This window comes from Lontra canadensis, unplaced genomic scaffold (assembly GCF_010015895.1).
Source record: "Lontra canadensis isolate GAN:19392208 unplaced genomic scaffold, GSC_riverotter_1.0 scaffold111, whole genome shotgun sequence".
Lineage (NCBI taxonomy): Eukaryota > Metazoa > Chordata > Mammalia > Carnivora > Mustelidae > Lontra > Lontra canadensis.
This window is the reverse complement of record NW_022631105.1, coordinates 3,008,116-3,021,557: the sequence shown is the minus strand read 5'-3', so window position 1 is coordinate 3,021,557 and position 13,442 is coordinate 3,008,116. Positions and strand designations below refer to the sequence as shown.

General features: G+C 60.1%; 1 protein-coding gene across 1 annotated transcript in view; it reads left to right on the top strand.

Moving 5' to 3' along the window:
- DPP6 (dipeptidyl peptidase like 6) overlaps window positions 1-13,442 on the top strand; it is a 646,419-nt gene that overhangs the window by 576,154 nt on the left and 56,823 nt on the right. Inside the window, 6 exon segments of the mRNA XM_032840213.1 lie at window positions 231-354; window positions 2,015-2,053; window positions 6,857-6,964; window positions 8,913-9,004; window positions 9,680-9,727; window positions 11,363-11,481. Coding sequence (XP_032696104.1) covers window positions 231-354; window positions 2,015-2,053; window positions 6,857-6,964; window positions 8,913-9,004; window positions 9,680-9,727; window positions 11,363-11,481 — 530 coding nt within the window.

The window sequence follows — 13,442 nt, the reverse complement described above, 5'->3', positions numbered from 1 at the left end:
GCAGCCTGGACAGAACCACACTCCCGCGGGGCTCCTTGCGCACCGGTGACCCGGCTTCCCAGCAGAGTTCAGCATCAGCACGTGAGGTCCAGAAGCCGTATTTCAGAGCCCCGGGGCCGCGTGCATCCCCCACGCGTGCGCTGCTGACCCCAGCGTCCTGGGCTGGGAGGCACTGGGCTGCCGGCGGCCATGGCCAAGACCACTAATGCCACGTTCCTGTGTGCCTTCAGGGAGTACTACATCACCATGGTGAAGTGGGCCACCAGCACCAAGGTCGCCGTCAACTGGCTGAGCCGTGCGCAGAACGTGTCCATCCTTACCCTCTGCGACGCCACCACTGGGGTCTGCACAAAGGTACGGTGGGCGGGGGGCACCGATGGCGGGAAGCCTGGAGGTCGCAATGAGGGGGGGATTGGGCGAGTCACTGGGCACCAACCCCGGTGGGGACCTACCCGCTGGCCTCTGCTTTGCTGCCACCTTGTGGATGAACTGTGCACTGCGGCAAGCCTCTTGGCTCCCTGCTCAGCCACCCAGGAGTCCCGCCCTGGGATTAAGGCACACTCAGCGGTCCGTGGATGTGTTATTCCCCTTTACCTGTGCCCGCTCCTGTCTCACCACGAGCATCCCCTCATTTTCCAGTGGACATCAGAGAGGGGAAGGGGTAGCCTGAGGCCCTGGGACCCAGGCAGGACCAGCACTACAGCCCGGCTTCCCCCTTGGGTGGGCTCTGTCCTGCACCCGCCCGGAGCAGGTGCACCCCTGCGTGGGTCAGCACCCAGGTGGGCAAGCATCTGCCTCTAAGGGCACGGGTGAGGCCAGCAGTGTCCCTCGGGGCCTCGGCCTGACTTAATGTGGACTCAGAGAAGGCAAGCAAATGTAGGGAAGACAAAGTGCACAGAAGCAGAGAGAAAGAATGGAAATCCGAACGGAGGCCTGGCCACCAGGCGGGTCAGAGGAACGGCCCCTCCACTGCCCCTGGCCTTCAGCAGGGATGGCCTCTGCCGCGTGGGCTCAGATCCCCGCACTCCAGGGCGAGCCCTAACGGGCTGACCTCCTAGTATTAGGTTTAAAAAAAACCCATTAAACTCCATTAATCAACCCAGTCATGTCTTTCAGAAGCTCCTTTTAGGACCATACATTTCTATTTCCCAACTGGGGAGGAAAACCCCTGCAGAGCCACTTTGCTTTGCTGTGTTTGGGGGACGGTGGGGGAGCACAGCTCTTTCCACACCAAGCACAGTGTCAGGGTGAGCTCAGCGATCTGATGGCCCCCAGTAGGTCAGGGATGTGCCTCATTTCTTGATACAATGGAGATCAGACTCTGGGTTGTGCTGATGGGGTCACGGAAGGGAAGGAGGGAAGGGACAGACACGCGGCCGGGGGCTGGGAATTGCTGGTTCTCTACCCTTCGTCTCATCTGTGCCCCGACCTGTGCATGTCAGCAACACAACCCCTTCCTGCCGCTGGTCCACAGATAGGACCCCCCACCCCCATGCCCGGCAGCTGGAGGTCAGACCAGTGCGGGAAGCAGGACCCCATTGCCCAGCCGTCACGCTGGTGTTTTGTTTTTGTCTCCCGTTGTGCATCTTTCCACACACTCCCCAGAGATTTAGTTTTCATATACGTTTTCAGTCCTTGTACTATTCTGGGCGGCCAGGATTGTCATTCAGAGCTGTGAACTGGACATGTGCAAAGTGTCCACACACATGCACACGCACACCCTGCACCAATGTGGCACCTGAGACCCTGGGCCCCAGGGGTAGAAGGGCACCATCTTCCAGGGGGATCCTGCCTGCCATGAGTACATGGTCCTCGCTGCTAGGGCGAGGGACATTTTCCTTGTTCGGGGACACCGGTGTGGGGCTGGGACACTGCCCCCGGGGAGGGTGGAGGCCCCGTCTGTGCTTGCACATCCCCATCAAGGGGAATTGAACTGTTCGCAACCAGCTGGTCACAGGCACAAAACATGCAAAAACAAGACGTCCTTTCTCTGATGCTCCTTGTTCCATTTCAGAAACATGAGGATGAAAGCGAAGCCTGGCTCCACAGACAGGTAAGTGCTCCTGTCGAAGCTCCCACGTTGTCTGTGCCGGCCACCAGGTCTGCCACCACCATGCTGGCCTCCTGGGTTTTCACCACCGAATGGCTCCTCCCATTCCAACCCCCACGGAGCCGCGGACCTTTGAGCCCCGGTGGGAGGCATGGCTCCTTGGCCCATCTCATCCCTGCTCCCCGTGGCCTTGAGTGTGACCGGAGAACCCCAGGGCCACGAGAGATGGCCTTGAGCTCTCTGGATGAGATCTCAGGGCTCAGTCAGAGGGACGGCCTTTGGGAGGCTGTGAGGAGGCCCGAGGCGTGGCCACAGTCTGCTCTGCCCCAGCCAGAAGAAAGTAGACATCTTTCTCGGCTTTTCTCTCCACGTGCTCTCGGGGGTTCCAGGCGAGGTGGACCCCGCAGTGGTGCGGCCTGAGCCTTCCTGGGGACCTGGCCGAGAGTCCCCCCTGGGTTTCCCATCCCGATGTGGGTCAGAAATGCCCATTAGACAAGCTCTGGGGGGCTGGGATTCCAGGAGGTCGGAGAGGCCGACGGGGACAGGAGTCCAACCCCAACAAAAATGATCGAACTGCCACAAGGTAGCGAAGCCCTCAGCACCGGTGTTTTCTGTCGCTTTGTCTCACCCGCACCCGTCAAAGAAAGGCGAGAGTGTTCTAGACGCTTCCTTCCTTCCTGTCCAGCCTCCTGGCAGGAACACGGCCTGAGAACTGGTGGGAGAAGTCACACCGGGCTGGAGGGTCAGGGATCGTGGTGGGGCGGGCGCCGGTGTCCTTCCTCACTGACGGGATCAGCCGGGGTCAGGGACCCACTGCCGACACCTCCGCTGCATGGAATGGACGGTCTGTCCCCACCTCCCGTCCCTAATTCCGGGGGGCAGCCTCACAGGGGGACCCGACTGCTTTCCAGGACTCCTCCTTGCCAGGCTTCCCCAGAAGAGGACGAGCCCGAGTGCCCACTTTTGTTTCCTGCGCGGAAGTCAGGCTGCCAGGCCCCAGCCGAGACGATGCGGAGAATGAGCGAGGGCTCCGGGGCCGTACAGCAGGAGCCGGGAAGGATGCCGGCGTCGTGCTGGGAAGTTCCTGAAGGCCCCGGCCCCCCAACGTGAGCACGGACGTCACGCATGCGTGCTGGTGGTCCGCTCACATCAGACCAACGTCCGGGAGGTGGACGGGAAGAATCAGGAGAGAACGCGTTATCTGTCTGGTCGTCTGGTCGACCCGTACTTACGTCAGGTCCTTCTCCTGAGCCCCCGGCTAGCAAGTGCGAGAACGTCCTTCCTTGTCAGGCCTCAGCGACGCTCCCTTGTCTGGACAGACCACAGCTGGTCGACCTGTCGACGGGCATTCGGGCCATCTGTCCCGTTTGGCCGTCTTGGGCAGAAGAACGTTCTGCAGAGGGACAGGAGCCAGACAAACGGTCCCCCACTGTGTGATTCCGTGAACGTGAGACGTTGGAATAAATGAGTTCACGGAGCTGTTGCCGGCTACCGGCGTGGGGGCAGGGGACAGGGAGGAGCAGCTGCAAGGGCCTGGGCTTGTCTCCTGGGTGATGGGAATGTTCTGGAGCCAGGGAGGTGCTGGTTGCCCGACATCGTGAGCGTACTAGTTGCCACTTAATTGTGTACTTTTATTAAAGTGTTTTATGTGAATTTGACCCCAGTACATTTCTTTAAATGAATCTGCTTGACCTGCCGCTCTCACAGACCCACCGGGCAGAGAAGACGAGAGGCGCACAGGAGTCCAACGCCAAGGTGCAGCCAGCGGAAGTCATCCTACGACATGTTCAGGAAATGTGTTCAAGTGTTAGCGGTCAGCAGGGCTGGAGCAGGGAGAAGGGAGTGTGACCTGAGGGGACATCGCTGGGACGTCCAACCTCCTGGAGTCGGGGCAGCTTCTGTGCCTCAGTAGGAGGAGTGAGGGGAGCTCCTGGCGGCAGCCCAGCAATGTGTTACCCTCTGGGAGTGGGGGAGCTGCTTGTCGCATGGTGGCTTCCCTGACCTCCCACCATCCTGGCTGGTCCTTGGGGTCCACGGTCTGCAGGGCTGAGCGGCTTGGCGGGCCTCTCCACCGGCGCTGCGGAGACACCGTCCACGCTGGGAGGTTTCTGTATTTATCAGCCGCACGTCTTGTCGCCTACCTGCGAACACGATCCACGCTCCAGACAGCCCAGATGGGACTTAGGAAACCAGACCTTCCCCAGCAAAATCAAGTCAGCACTAAAAAAGTAGTATAAAGAATTACAACTTTTAAAATGTGGCCTTGAAGGCACTCACCGAGCAAACAGTGAATGTTTCTAAAACAGCCGTTAGAGACTACATGATGCTGTTTTGAGTGGAAGCAAACACGTCCCATAAGGAATCGCTTCCTCTAAGCTGGTGCTTCCCCGGGTCTGGTCCGGGGAGCATAGGGAGGCCCTGATTTCTACGGTACCACTCCCCTGGCATCAGTAACACAGAGCTCCTCCAGGGGCAGTCGGAAAATCCAGTTTCAACAGCGTCTCATGACATGCCTTTCGAAGAGATGATTCCTAAAGGATTTGATGGACCCTGCCTTTCACAAAATAATCTGTAGCATTTTGAATCCTTCAAGATTCCGTGAGGTCCTGGAGTGTAAGTTAGGAACACCTTCCAGGCTGACATCTGTGTGCTCACTGCTGCAGGCACAGACACTACACCAGCTCAAGCAGGACACAGTGTCCTTGGAAAGAACCAGAGTCTGGGACATTCCATCTACCTCGGGAGACCCAGTCTGCTTAGATCAACGGTCTTCTGATCCTTGGCTGCCAGGGAAACGGGTGGGCTGGAGCAGACCCGAGCCCCCACTCCCTCTCTTTTCCTCCCCTGTGCTTTCTGAGGCTAAAACATGGACCCTGTGGGGCTCCCCATGAGCCAACCAAGAGGAGGCGAGTGTATATATGTCCCACGGTTGGAGGTCCACCCAGTTCTCTCTCTTCTAGGAATAGTCCAGAAGAATAGGCAGCCTCCTCCCCAACACACACACACACATACACTCACTCCATCACCACCAGCCATGTCTTGGCAATGCTGTCCTGATGCAGATCCACGGGGACTTGGGGTAGAGCCCCAGGACCCATCCTCTGGTTGAAGAGTTGGTCCTATGGGCCAACGTCCGATCATCTTTCAGCTTTTACCAGAATTTTGGTTCTGTGATTTCGGGATCCAGGCTGGGAGATTGGGCAAGGTGAGTGTATCTGAACCACTCTCTGGGAAGAACTGGCAGACACGATTTGGAGAACTCACGGAGTTCCCTTCTGCACTGATGTGTTGCGAGTGGCATGGAAAGACGTAGGCTCCCTGTTGCCCAGAGAGACTAGAATGCTTCCCCCAAAGTCCAGGAGAGCCGGAAGCAGGGTTAACATCGGATCCCCTCCTCAACACCCCCTGGGCTTTCTCGCCAAGAACACAGGTACAGCCCGAGAAACCGGGTCTCAGAGCGGCTCGGGCAGAGCACATGCTCCCTCCCCAGTGTAAGGTCGACATCAACAGGACGAGGGCCTTCTCGGCTTCTTGGCGTAATAGCAAAGCACCTGGCCAGGACTAATTACTACCTTTATTCGGAGAATTTTCCTCTGCCAAAAGGGCAAACATTTCGCCCAGAAAACCGAGGCGATATTGCAGGATCCGCCCGCCGCTGGCAAGCAGAAGCACGTTTAAAAAGCCGGAGTCGCCGCTCGCTTTCCCGTTCCCTCTGCGTAAGCGCCGCGCTGCCTGCTGTGAAGGGGAAAACAGATGTTTGCAGGTCGAAGGTTTCGTTTCATTGCACACATTCATGAAGACTAAATGTCACGTTCCTCACGCATTCGTTTCTCTGGGGCGTCGCATCTGCGCACACGCGTCCCCTCTCCCCGGGAAGCCCACTCGGCGCCCGCGGGGGCGTCTTTCCCGTGTGCTCAGCCCGCGGTAGCGTGAAGCTCTCGGAGTCCGAAAATACGGCTCGTAGCCGACGCTGCCATTCACGGGTGGAGACTCCCAGGCCGGAGCCCTGCAGAGGCCCAGCAGCCGCGGGACCAAATGCCTTTTCCCCATCGAGGCAGCGGCCGGACCCCGGGGTTGCCCGGTGTCATTGGGGGGCCGCGCAGAGATGGGGGCAGCATGCGCCGGCCTCGGTTCGAACCCAGCCCGCAGCTCCGTCCCCGGGAGGGCAGCGGGTCCCGCCGCACGTGGGTTGTCCAGCCCACGCCTCGAGTCAGAGGTCCCTGGGAGGACGGTTCCCTGCCCTTGTGTCCCGGAACGCATGAAACGCGTCCTCACTTGCTGTTTCTCACTCTCGTGCCTTGTCTCCCTTCTGGGTCCTCCCGTGCGAGATGGGTTTTATGAAGTAAAAGAACAGAAGACAGGACCGGATGTGTAGAATTCGTGTTAGGGAAAATCAGGCGTGGGAGTGTTCAGAGCCGCGATCTTCGGGGTGCGTGATAAATGCTGGCCCCACCGCCCCCCACGGACGCCTGCCATGCCCCGCGCCGGCTGAACGCTGAGCCTCCCGCACCGCCGGCCGGCCCTGTCCCGTGAACCAGTGCGTGCACAAGCCCACCCTGGGGGTGTTCTCTCGCGGTGGGCCGCCTTCTGTCGGTCTCTCCTGATTCCTCAGTCTCCCTCCGGGAAGAGAGAAGGTCTGACTCCCGATTCCCCGGGAGAGGAAAGGCCCCACCCAGCACTGGTTCTTCCCACCGGACCTCTCATTAGAAATTACAGAGAAAATGGATCTCAACATGTTTGTTGCCATGGTAAACCTCCTCAAAATGAAGCCTTTTAATGGACCCCGTCCTTTGCTTTCGTCCCCAGAACGAAGAGCCGGTGTTCTCCAAGGACGGCCGAAAGTTCTTCTTTGTGCGAGCCATCCCGCAGGGGGGACAAGGAAAATTCTATCACATCACCGTGTCGTCGTCCCAGGTAATCCTGACAGTTCCTAAAACTTCGCCGTGCGGGTAGCAGCCCATCGTGGCGGCTGCTCTGTGGCCCTGTCACCGGCAAGGGCCCCGGAGCAAGCCCTAGGGTCGGGACGTGGAAGGCTCCCGGAGCTGGGGCCAAATGGGGCTCGTGAAGTCCAGGACAGCAGGTCACGTTGGTCCTTCCTGTTATGACTCAGAGATATGGTGACCCTTCTGACGGGTCACAGCAGGCAGCGGGACCCGAGAACCCTGGTCTACGACCTCGAATGATGATCTAGTGTCTTCCTCCCCGTCTGCTGGGCTGTCCCCTTACCCTCTGTCCCAGGCCCAAGGGTCTAGCGCCTTCAGGGCACAGCCTTCTGGGAACGCCACATGCAGTCACCACTCACCTGTGGGGCTGCCCCCTGCCACCCGGCTGCCGTCTGGGGGCTCGGGGCTCCTGCGCAGCGCGTCACGGAGCAGGGAACCTCAGAGCCTGGCAGGTCTAGAACCAGCGGCGGAGGGGGGTCCCCACGGGGGGTGCCCACCTGCGGCACCGAGGTCCTGGGGAACGCTGCCCTTCGGAAGGCGGTGGGGAGAGGGCATGGCGCTTCTGGGACCACGACCCTCATCTCCCGAGCGTGGATCCCACTTCTGAAGCAGTGTCAGTCCCTGCGGTGCAGGCGAGGTGAATAGCGCTGGACTTGAAACAGTCACCGAAAGCCTCCTGTAGACAGTACGCAGAAGACCCATGTCACAGGCAGAGCCAAGAGACGTTTCGGAAGAACACGGCGAGGACGCCCCACGTGTGGGGGGCCGCCTGGAACAGGCGCGGGGAGCGGCCGTGACCGTGGGGGGCCCATTTCCATCCGCGGGGGCCGAGCGGACTCTCTGGCCCCCTTCCCCGGTCGCGCACCGTGGTCTGCTCCCTACAGCCCCGCATCCTGTCTGCTCAGTTGGGGTCATGTTAGCCAAGTGTTTGTTTCTCACTTGGCCTCGGCTCTGAATTTATGCATGTGATCAGCATTTCCTAAGTGCCCGGGAAACATTCCTGCTGGAATTGGGGGGTCCCCTACCATCCAGGGGGGCACCCCACTCCCCCGGAACCCCTCAGGCCCCACTGCCATCCAGACTCCTACCCACCCCCCGCACAGGCTCTCCCTGCTCCCGAGACCCCCACGGGCCCCACCTGACTTAATCAGCGTCCAATTCCCGCTGCCTCCCCCAGCACCTGCCATCCAGCAGCCCGGGCCTGGGCCTCACACCGGCCCCTCCACACCCCATTCCAGATCCCAGCGTTCCTGCTGAGAGGGTCGTGTGTCCCTCCGTTACGGTTTATTGTCATAATCATTCTACTCTGGGAGGCACTCAGGGAGTGAGAGTGCAACACTCAGTAAAACGGTTTCAAATCATCCTTGCGAACGGCAGAGAACAGCGGAAACGTATCCTCCCTCCCTCCCTCCCTCCCTCCCTCCTTCTCTCCCTCCCACCTCCCCTCCCTTCCCCCTCAGTTTCTCCCCCTCCTTCCTCCCCTGACTCCCACCTTCCCTGATTCCCTTTCGTCTCTGTTTCCTTGCCTGCCCCCCACTCCCTTCCTCATCTCCCTCTCTTTCCTCCCTCCAGTCTCCCTATAGCCATGACTCAGGTAACGAGAGTCACACACTGCAAAGAACAGCTTCAGCAGCCTGGGCAGCTTTCCTGTCTCTCGTGGGACACGTGTGTCGCGGGTGGAGGCATGGCCATCGGGGTCGCGGGCGACAGTTTCCACGGACGCAGACGCTGCCTGTCCCTGTGTTGCTGACATGCAGAGGAGGGGAGAGGGCTGGGGCCTGGGGGTGGTCAGCTGAGGCTTCGTGGACAGGCTAGATCAGGGGAGAGGGGGGCAGACGGCACCCCCCTCGCGGTGCGGGGTTAGGAATGAAGCGTGGGTCAGGCTGGCCAGCTCCCCCACATCCTGTCTGGTACTCCAGCCCAACAGTAGCAATGACAACATACAGTCCATCACCTCCGGAGACTGGGACGTGACCAAGATCCTGTCCTATGACGAGAAGCGGAATAAGATGTGAGTACGGCCGGCCTCCAGCCCCGGGCCCTTCCATTCAGTGACACGGGACTCCCTAGGCCCAGTGTCTCAAGGGCCCCACTTCCGAAGTTGCAAGACCCTGAGCAGAGGGAGCCGAGTGGCCAGACCCGCCGTTTGCGAGTTCTAGGCGGTGCACAGAGTGCCCCGTGAGCACCCTCTCATCCCGCACCGCGGTTCCACGGGCTCCGTTTACTGCCTCCTGCCCCGTCCAAAAACAAGTCAGCTGAGACAAAGTGAGGTCAGGTCACTGAGCCCAGGCGATTCAGTTATTTCTATGGTGACGGGGGAGCTGGGGCTCAGTTCAGATGGCAGAGGCCGGGCCGGGATGCTGCTCGCAGCTGCTCCCTGATCCTGATCCCGCCCGAGCTCCCAGGGCAGGTGGGCACCTCCACGTCACTGCCCCAGGCTTTACGAGGTTACCTGGCTGGGGCCTGGCCCTCCAGAAGCCTCATGGTCTTGCAGAGAAATTCCTGCATCTGAGTGGAGGGACTTGCTAACCCCAGCACAGCCCTGCCCACCTCCCGGCTCTCCCCACCTGCATGCCCACAGGGCTGGGCCTGAGCGGAATAGTAGGTCCTGTCCCCACACACCCCCAGAAGTCCCAGGCTCTCCCCCAGGGCACCCTCGTCCCTCTTCACCTGCTGGTCTTTGCAGCTACTTCCTGAGCACGGAGGACCTGCCCCGGAGGAGGCAGCTCTACAGGTACGTGGGCACTGCCCTGGGGTTCTCGGCTTGGCCGGTGCGCCCTGTGCTGCGGGGGAGAAGGGAGGGGAGGTGCGGGGCAGACCCACCCCAGGGCGTCCCTGCAGTGTCCCAAGAGCATGAGCAGGAACTATGGGGGCCGGCACGGTGGGAGCTTTTGTTTTCTTTTTCTGCTTTTGCGGAACAAGTTCCCCCGACTCACTTCCTCGTGCTGGTGACCGAGGGGCTCTCCTTCACACCGTCGTTCAAGTGTGATTTGCAGGGCTCGGTCTCACTGGGCTTGATCAGAGCAGGTCTGGTGGGGTGTGTGCTGGCGGCCGGCCCTGCCGTCTCTGCGTCCCACCCATTGTGACCGGCAGCTCCGTAAACTCAGAGAAGGGGAGGGCGGGGGGTGACATCTGAATCCTGGAAAGGAGGCCGTCCTAGGGCGGGTCCCTCTTCAGTGTCCACCCAGTGACTACTCTGGCCGCAGCAGGTGGCAGACTCTGAGACGGGATCGCCAGAGGTGGAAATAGGGCAACTTTTACCTCCTCAGTGTTGCCCCCACTAGGGCGTGACAGCTGGTGGTGGCCCTCACACACCAGCTGCTCTGTGTGCACCTGAGGGCCCGTGAGGGTGACTCGGTCTGGATGTAGCTGACGCCTGGCTCCTCTCCCCATGGCGGGGACCCTGGAGAAGCCCATCACAGGGACCAGTGCGTCCCCTCCCGCCCACCAGTGCATATGCTGACAGTGAAAGGCAGGCTCGGCCGAGTCCTTTTGGAAGGAAGAAAACTCTGGCAAAGCCATGGGGTCATAGGCTTCTCTATGCAGCCGTGCATGTCTGTCCAGATAACGTAGCTCAGTTCGTCCCCCCGAGGACAGAAGGTGATCAAGGCAGACCGCGTGCCTTTCGCTCTACCTTATGCATAGGCCAGACGGTCGTCTTCTGTCCAGCATGAGGGATCGTCCTCCTGTAGACAAGTTTCTGGTGGGGCCCAGGGTCAGAGTGGACCCTTCCCCTATAGAATGCTCAGGCAGGAACTACCCCCCAGGCGTGTGCCACGCTCCACCCATATCTTCAGGTTGGAAACACATTTCAGGCCTTCCTGACGTGACATTGTGCTAGACGAGCGTGGTCACAGGGTCCCGCTCCCCCGGCCCCACCGAGTGAGGAGCACCAGGTCTCGGTGCCACCCTGCAGGAAGACCCACTGCGGTGCACCCCAAGTTCAGTCCAGCCCGTGTCTCTGGGGCCCCCGGGGGGTCCTGATGCGCCCTACGCCAGCAGCGGGCGCTCGGATACGGTCCGAGATGCGGAAAGCCAACTCCTCTTCTCCAGAGGGCGGCGTACAAGGTACTCGATAAGCGCAGCGAGCACTGCGCCCCCTCACGCTGGGGGCGCACGGACCTGATAAAGGCACAGGTGACTGAGCGCGCCCCCGGGGAGTGGAAATGCTGCGAGATCCTCGGAGTTGGGGGCCGCCCCAGGAAGGGGGACGCAGATCCGAGTGTTGGGGCGACCTCAGGAGATGAACTCCAGGGGCCCAGTGCTCAGGCACGGCACCAGGGACTCTGGAGCGCATCGGGGACTCGGGGCCGCCGGGGGGTCTGCACCTTGTCCGCGGGGCTCATGGCCGCTGTCTCCGCCCCTCCAGCGCCAGCACGGTGGGCACCTTCAACAGGCAGTGCCTGTCCTGCGACCTGGTGGGGAACTGCACATACTTCAGCGCGTCCTTCAGCCATAGCGCCGACTTCTTCCTGCTCAAGTGCGAAGGTTAGCGGGGGCGGCCGGCCGGTGCCCAGGTGTGCGGGGGCAAGGGCGGGCGAGTCCGGAACGAGGGCAGGGTATGTCACGGGTCACGGGTATGGGGGACTGCCAGCAGGTGCAGCGTGGGTCGATGGTGGGAGTGAGTCCCAGAACAGGGCAGGTCCTGCCCGGCGGCCGGTATGGGGGACCGCCAGCAGGTCACCGCACCACCTCTCTGTGGGTCTTACATCTTCCCTCACGCTTTACAGCCCATCCGGGGGTTTGCACGCCGTTAATCCCAGAGTTCAGCATTGTCCACAAACGGTCCTGGGGAGTGGGCGAGTCAGTGCCTCCCACCTTGATGGACGTAGGCCGTGTATAAAGGGAATAAAGGAATTTCACAGGTCAACTTCTCATGCATATTTAAGGACAGAGGTGATAGAAGCAGTCTCAGACAGGAAAAAAAATTATTCTCCGGTGACGTAATTCATAGATAATTTATCCCAGAATGTTCCCGATCACACCAGTCCGCATACACAGAACAGTAGCCACATCCCATAGTGGACAAACAGGTATTTTGCATCTTGTTCTCATATCCTAGAAAGACAAGGTATGAACCCATACAAAGGTAAGCGTTAATACACACGGTTGTTACAAATCATGTCTCCAAGAAGAGCCCCCGAGGTCACCTCAGAGGGTGAGATGCCGCGGCAGGGGAGATGGACCCAGCCAGGAGCAGCTCCGTCTCACGAGCTGTGGTGGAGAACAAGAATTTTTGCTGGACTCTGTCTCTGTTAGCCTCTGCCAGCTGCTGGCCGGGGCACGACCTCACCCTCTTTTCATGACTCCCGAAATCTTGAGAGGCCACATGACAGGACGCCGCCGCCCCTGGGCCACCCCAGGCTCAGCCCCAGACACTCTCCCAAGATAATAGGGATGGGGCTGGGGGACCTCTGAAGTACAACTTCAGCCCCCCTTGACCCCTCCAAGGGGGGTCATGCTCTCCTGTGCATGCTGGGGAGCAGCCGGCCAGTGGCTGAGACCTTGGGAGCCAAAGCAGGAGAGAACCCGAGAGTCCAATGCTTCGATTGTCCGTGGGGAGTTGCGTGCAAGGAGTTGCGTGCGCGGAGCTGAGACGGAGCCTGACGGAAGCCACGGCGTCAGACGGCCGGGACCGGGGCTCCAGGAGGAGGAAGTAACTGTGAAGCCCGCAGCGTCCTGACAAAACCCAGAAGAGCCGGGTGGAAGGGAACGTAAAGAAGAACGTCCCAGATGAGGATCCGGCATCTCAACTCCATTTAAGTATTTAGCGCGTCGCCGCATCTCAGCGTCCGCGTGAACTAGCCCTCTGGTCTACAACATTTCTCTGTAAATATTCTTTTCGTATTAATCTATTTTCTGGTTAGAGTCACTCAAAGGCCCAAATTAACCTTGGCCTCTGAAACCTAATCAAAACCTCATTTTTAAAAGGGGGTTTTCTAGAAAGACTTACGTGGTGAGGCCTAGAAAGGCCCCGGGCGTGGCGAGGGGAGACTTGGCCACCATGAAACTAATCCGGGTCCTGCCCCTGGTGTCCCCCGCCCGTGTTGCCGGTGACCGCCGCGGGGTAAAGTTTCACATGATTACGCTGTCGGAGTCCGATCTCTTGGGGTCGTGTTGGGGACAAAGAAGCAAGGAAAGGCTCCCCGAGGAAGTGACTCTTCAGATGAAGGCGCGGGTGAGATTCAGACTGTGAGGGCGGGTAGAGCGCAAGAGGAGCACGGGGAGCCCTGAGAGCACATAGAGGGTCCCCACAGCTGGGGAGCCCCCACCGGTCCAGCGGAGTTGGGCCTTAAGTCCAATTCAACAACCAACATGGAGTCTCAGCCGTTCCATCCCCCCCGCGTTTCCCAGCGCCCATGAGCACAGACCCGCCTGTCCGGCCTGCCACAGCGTTTGTTAACTTCGTCCCCCAAGTGTTTCTCCCACACCCCGATGCTACTCTGGAG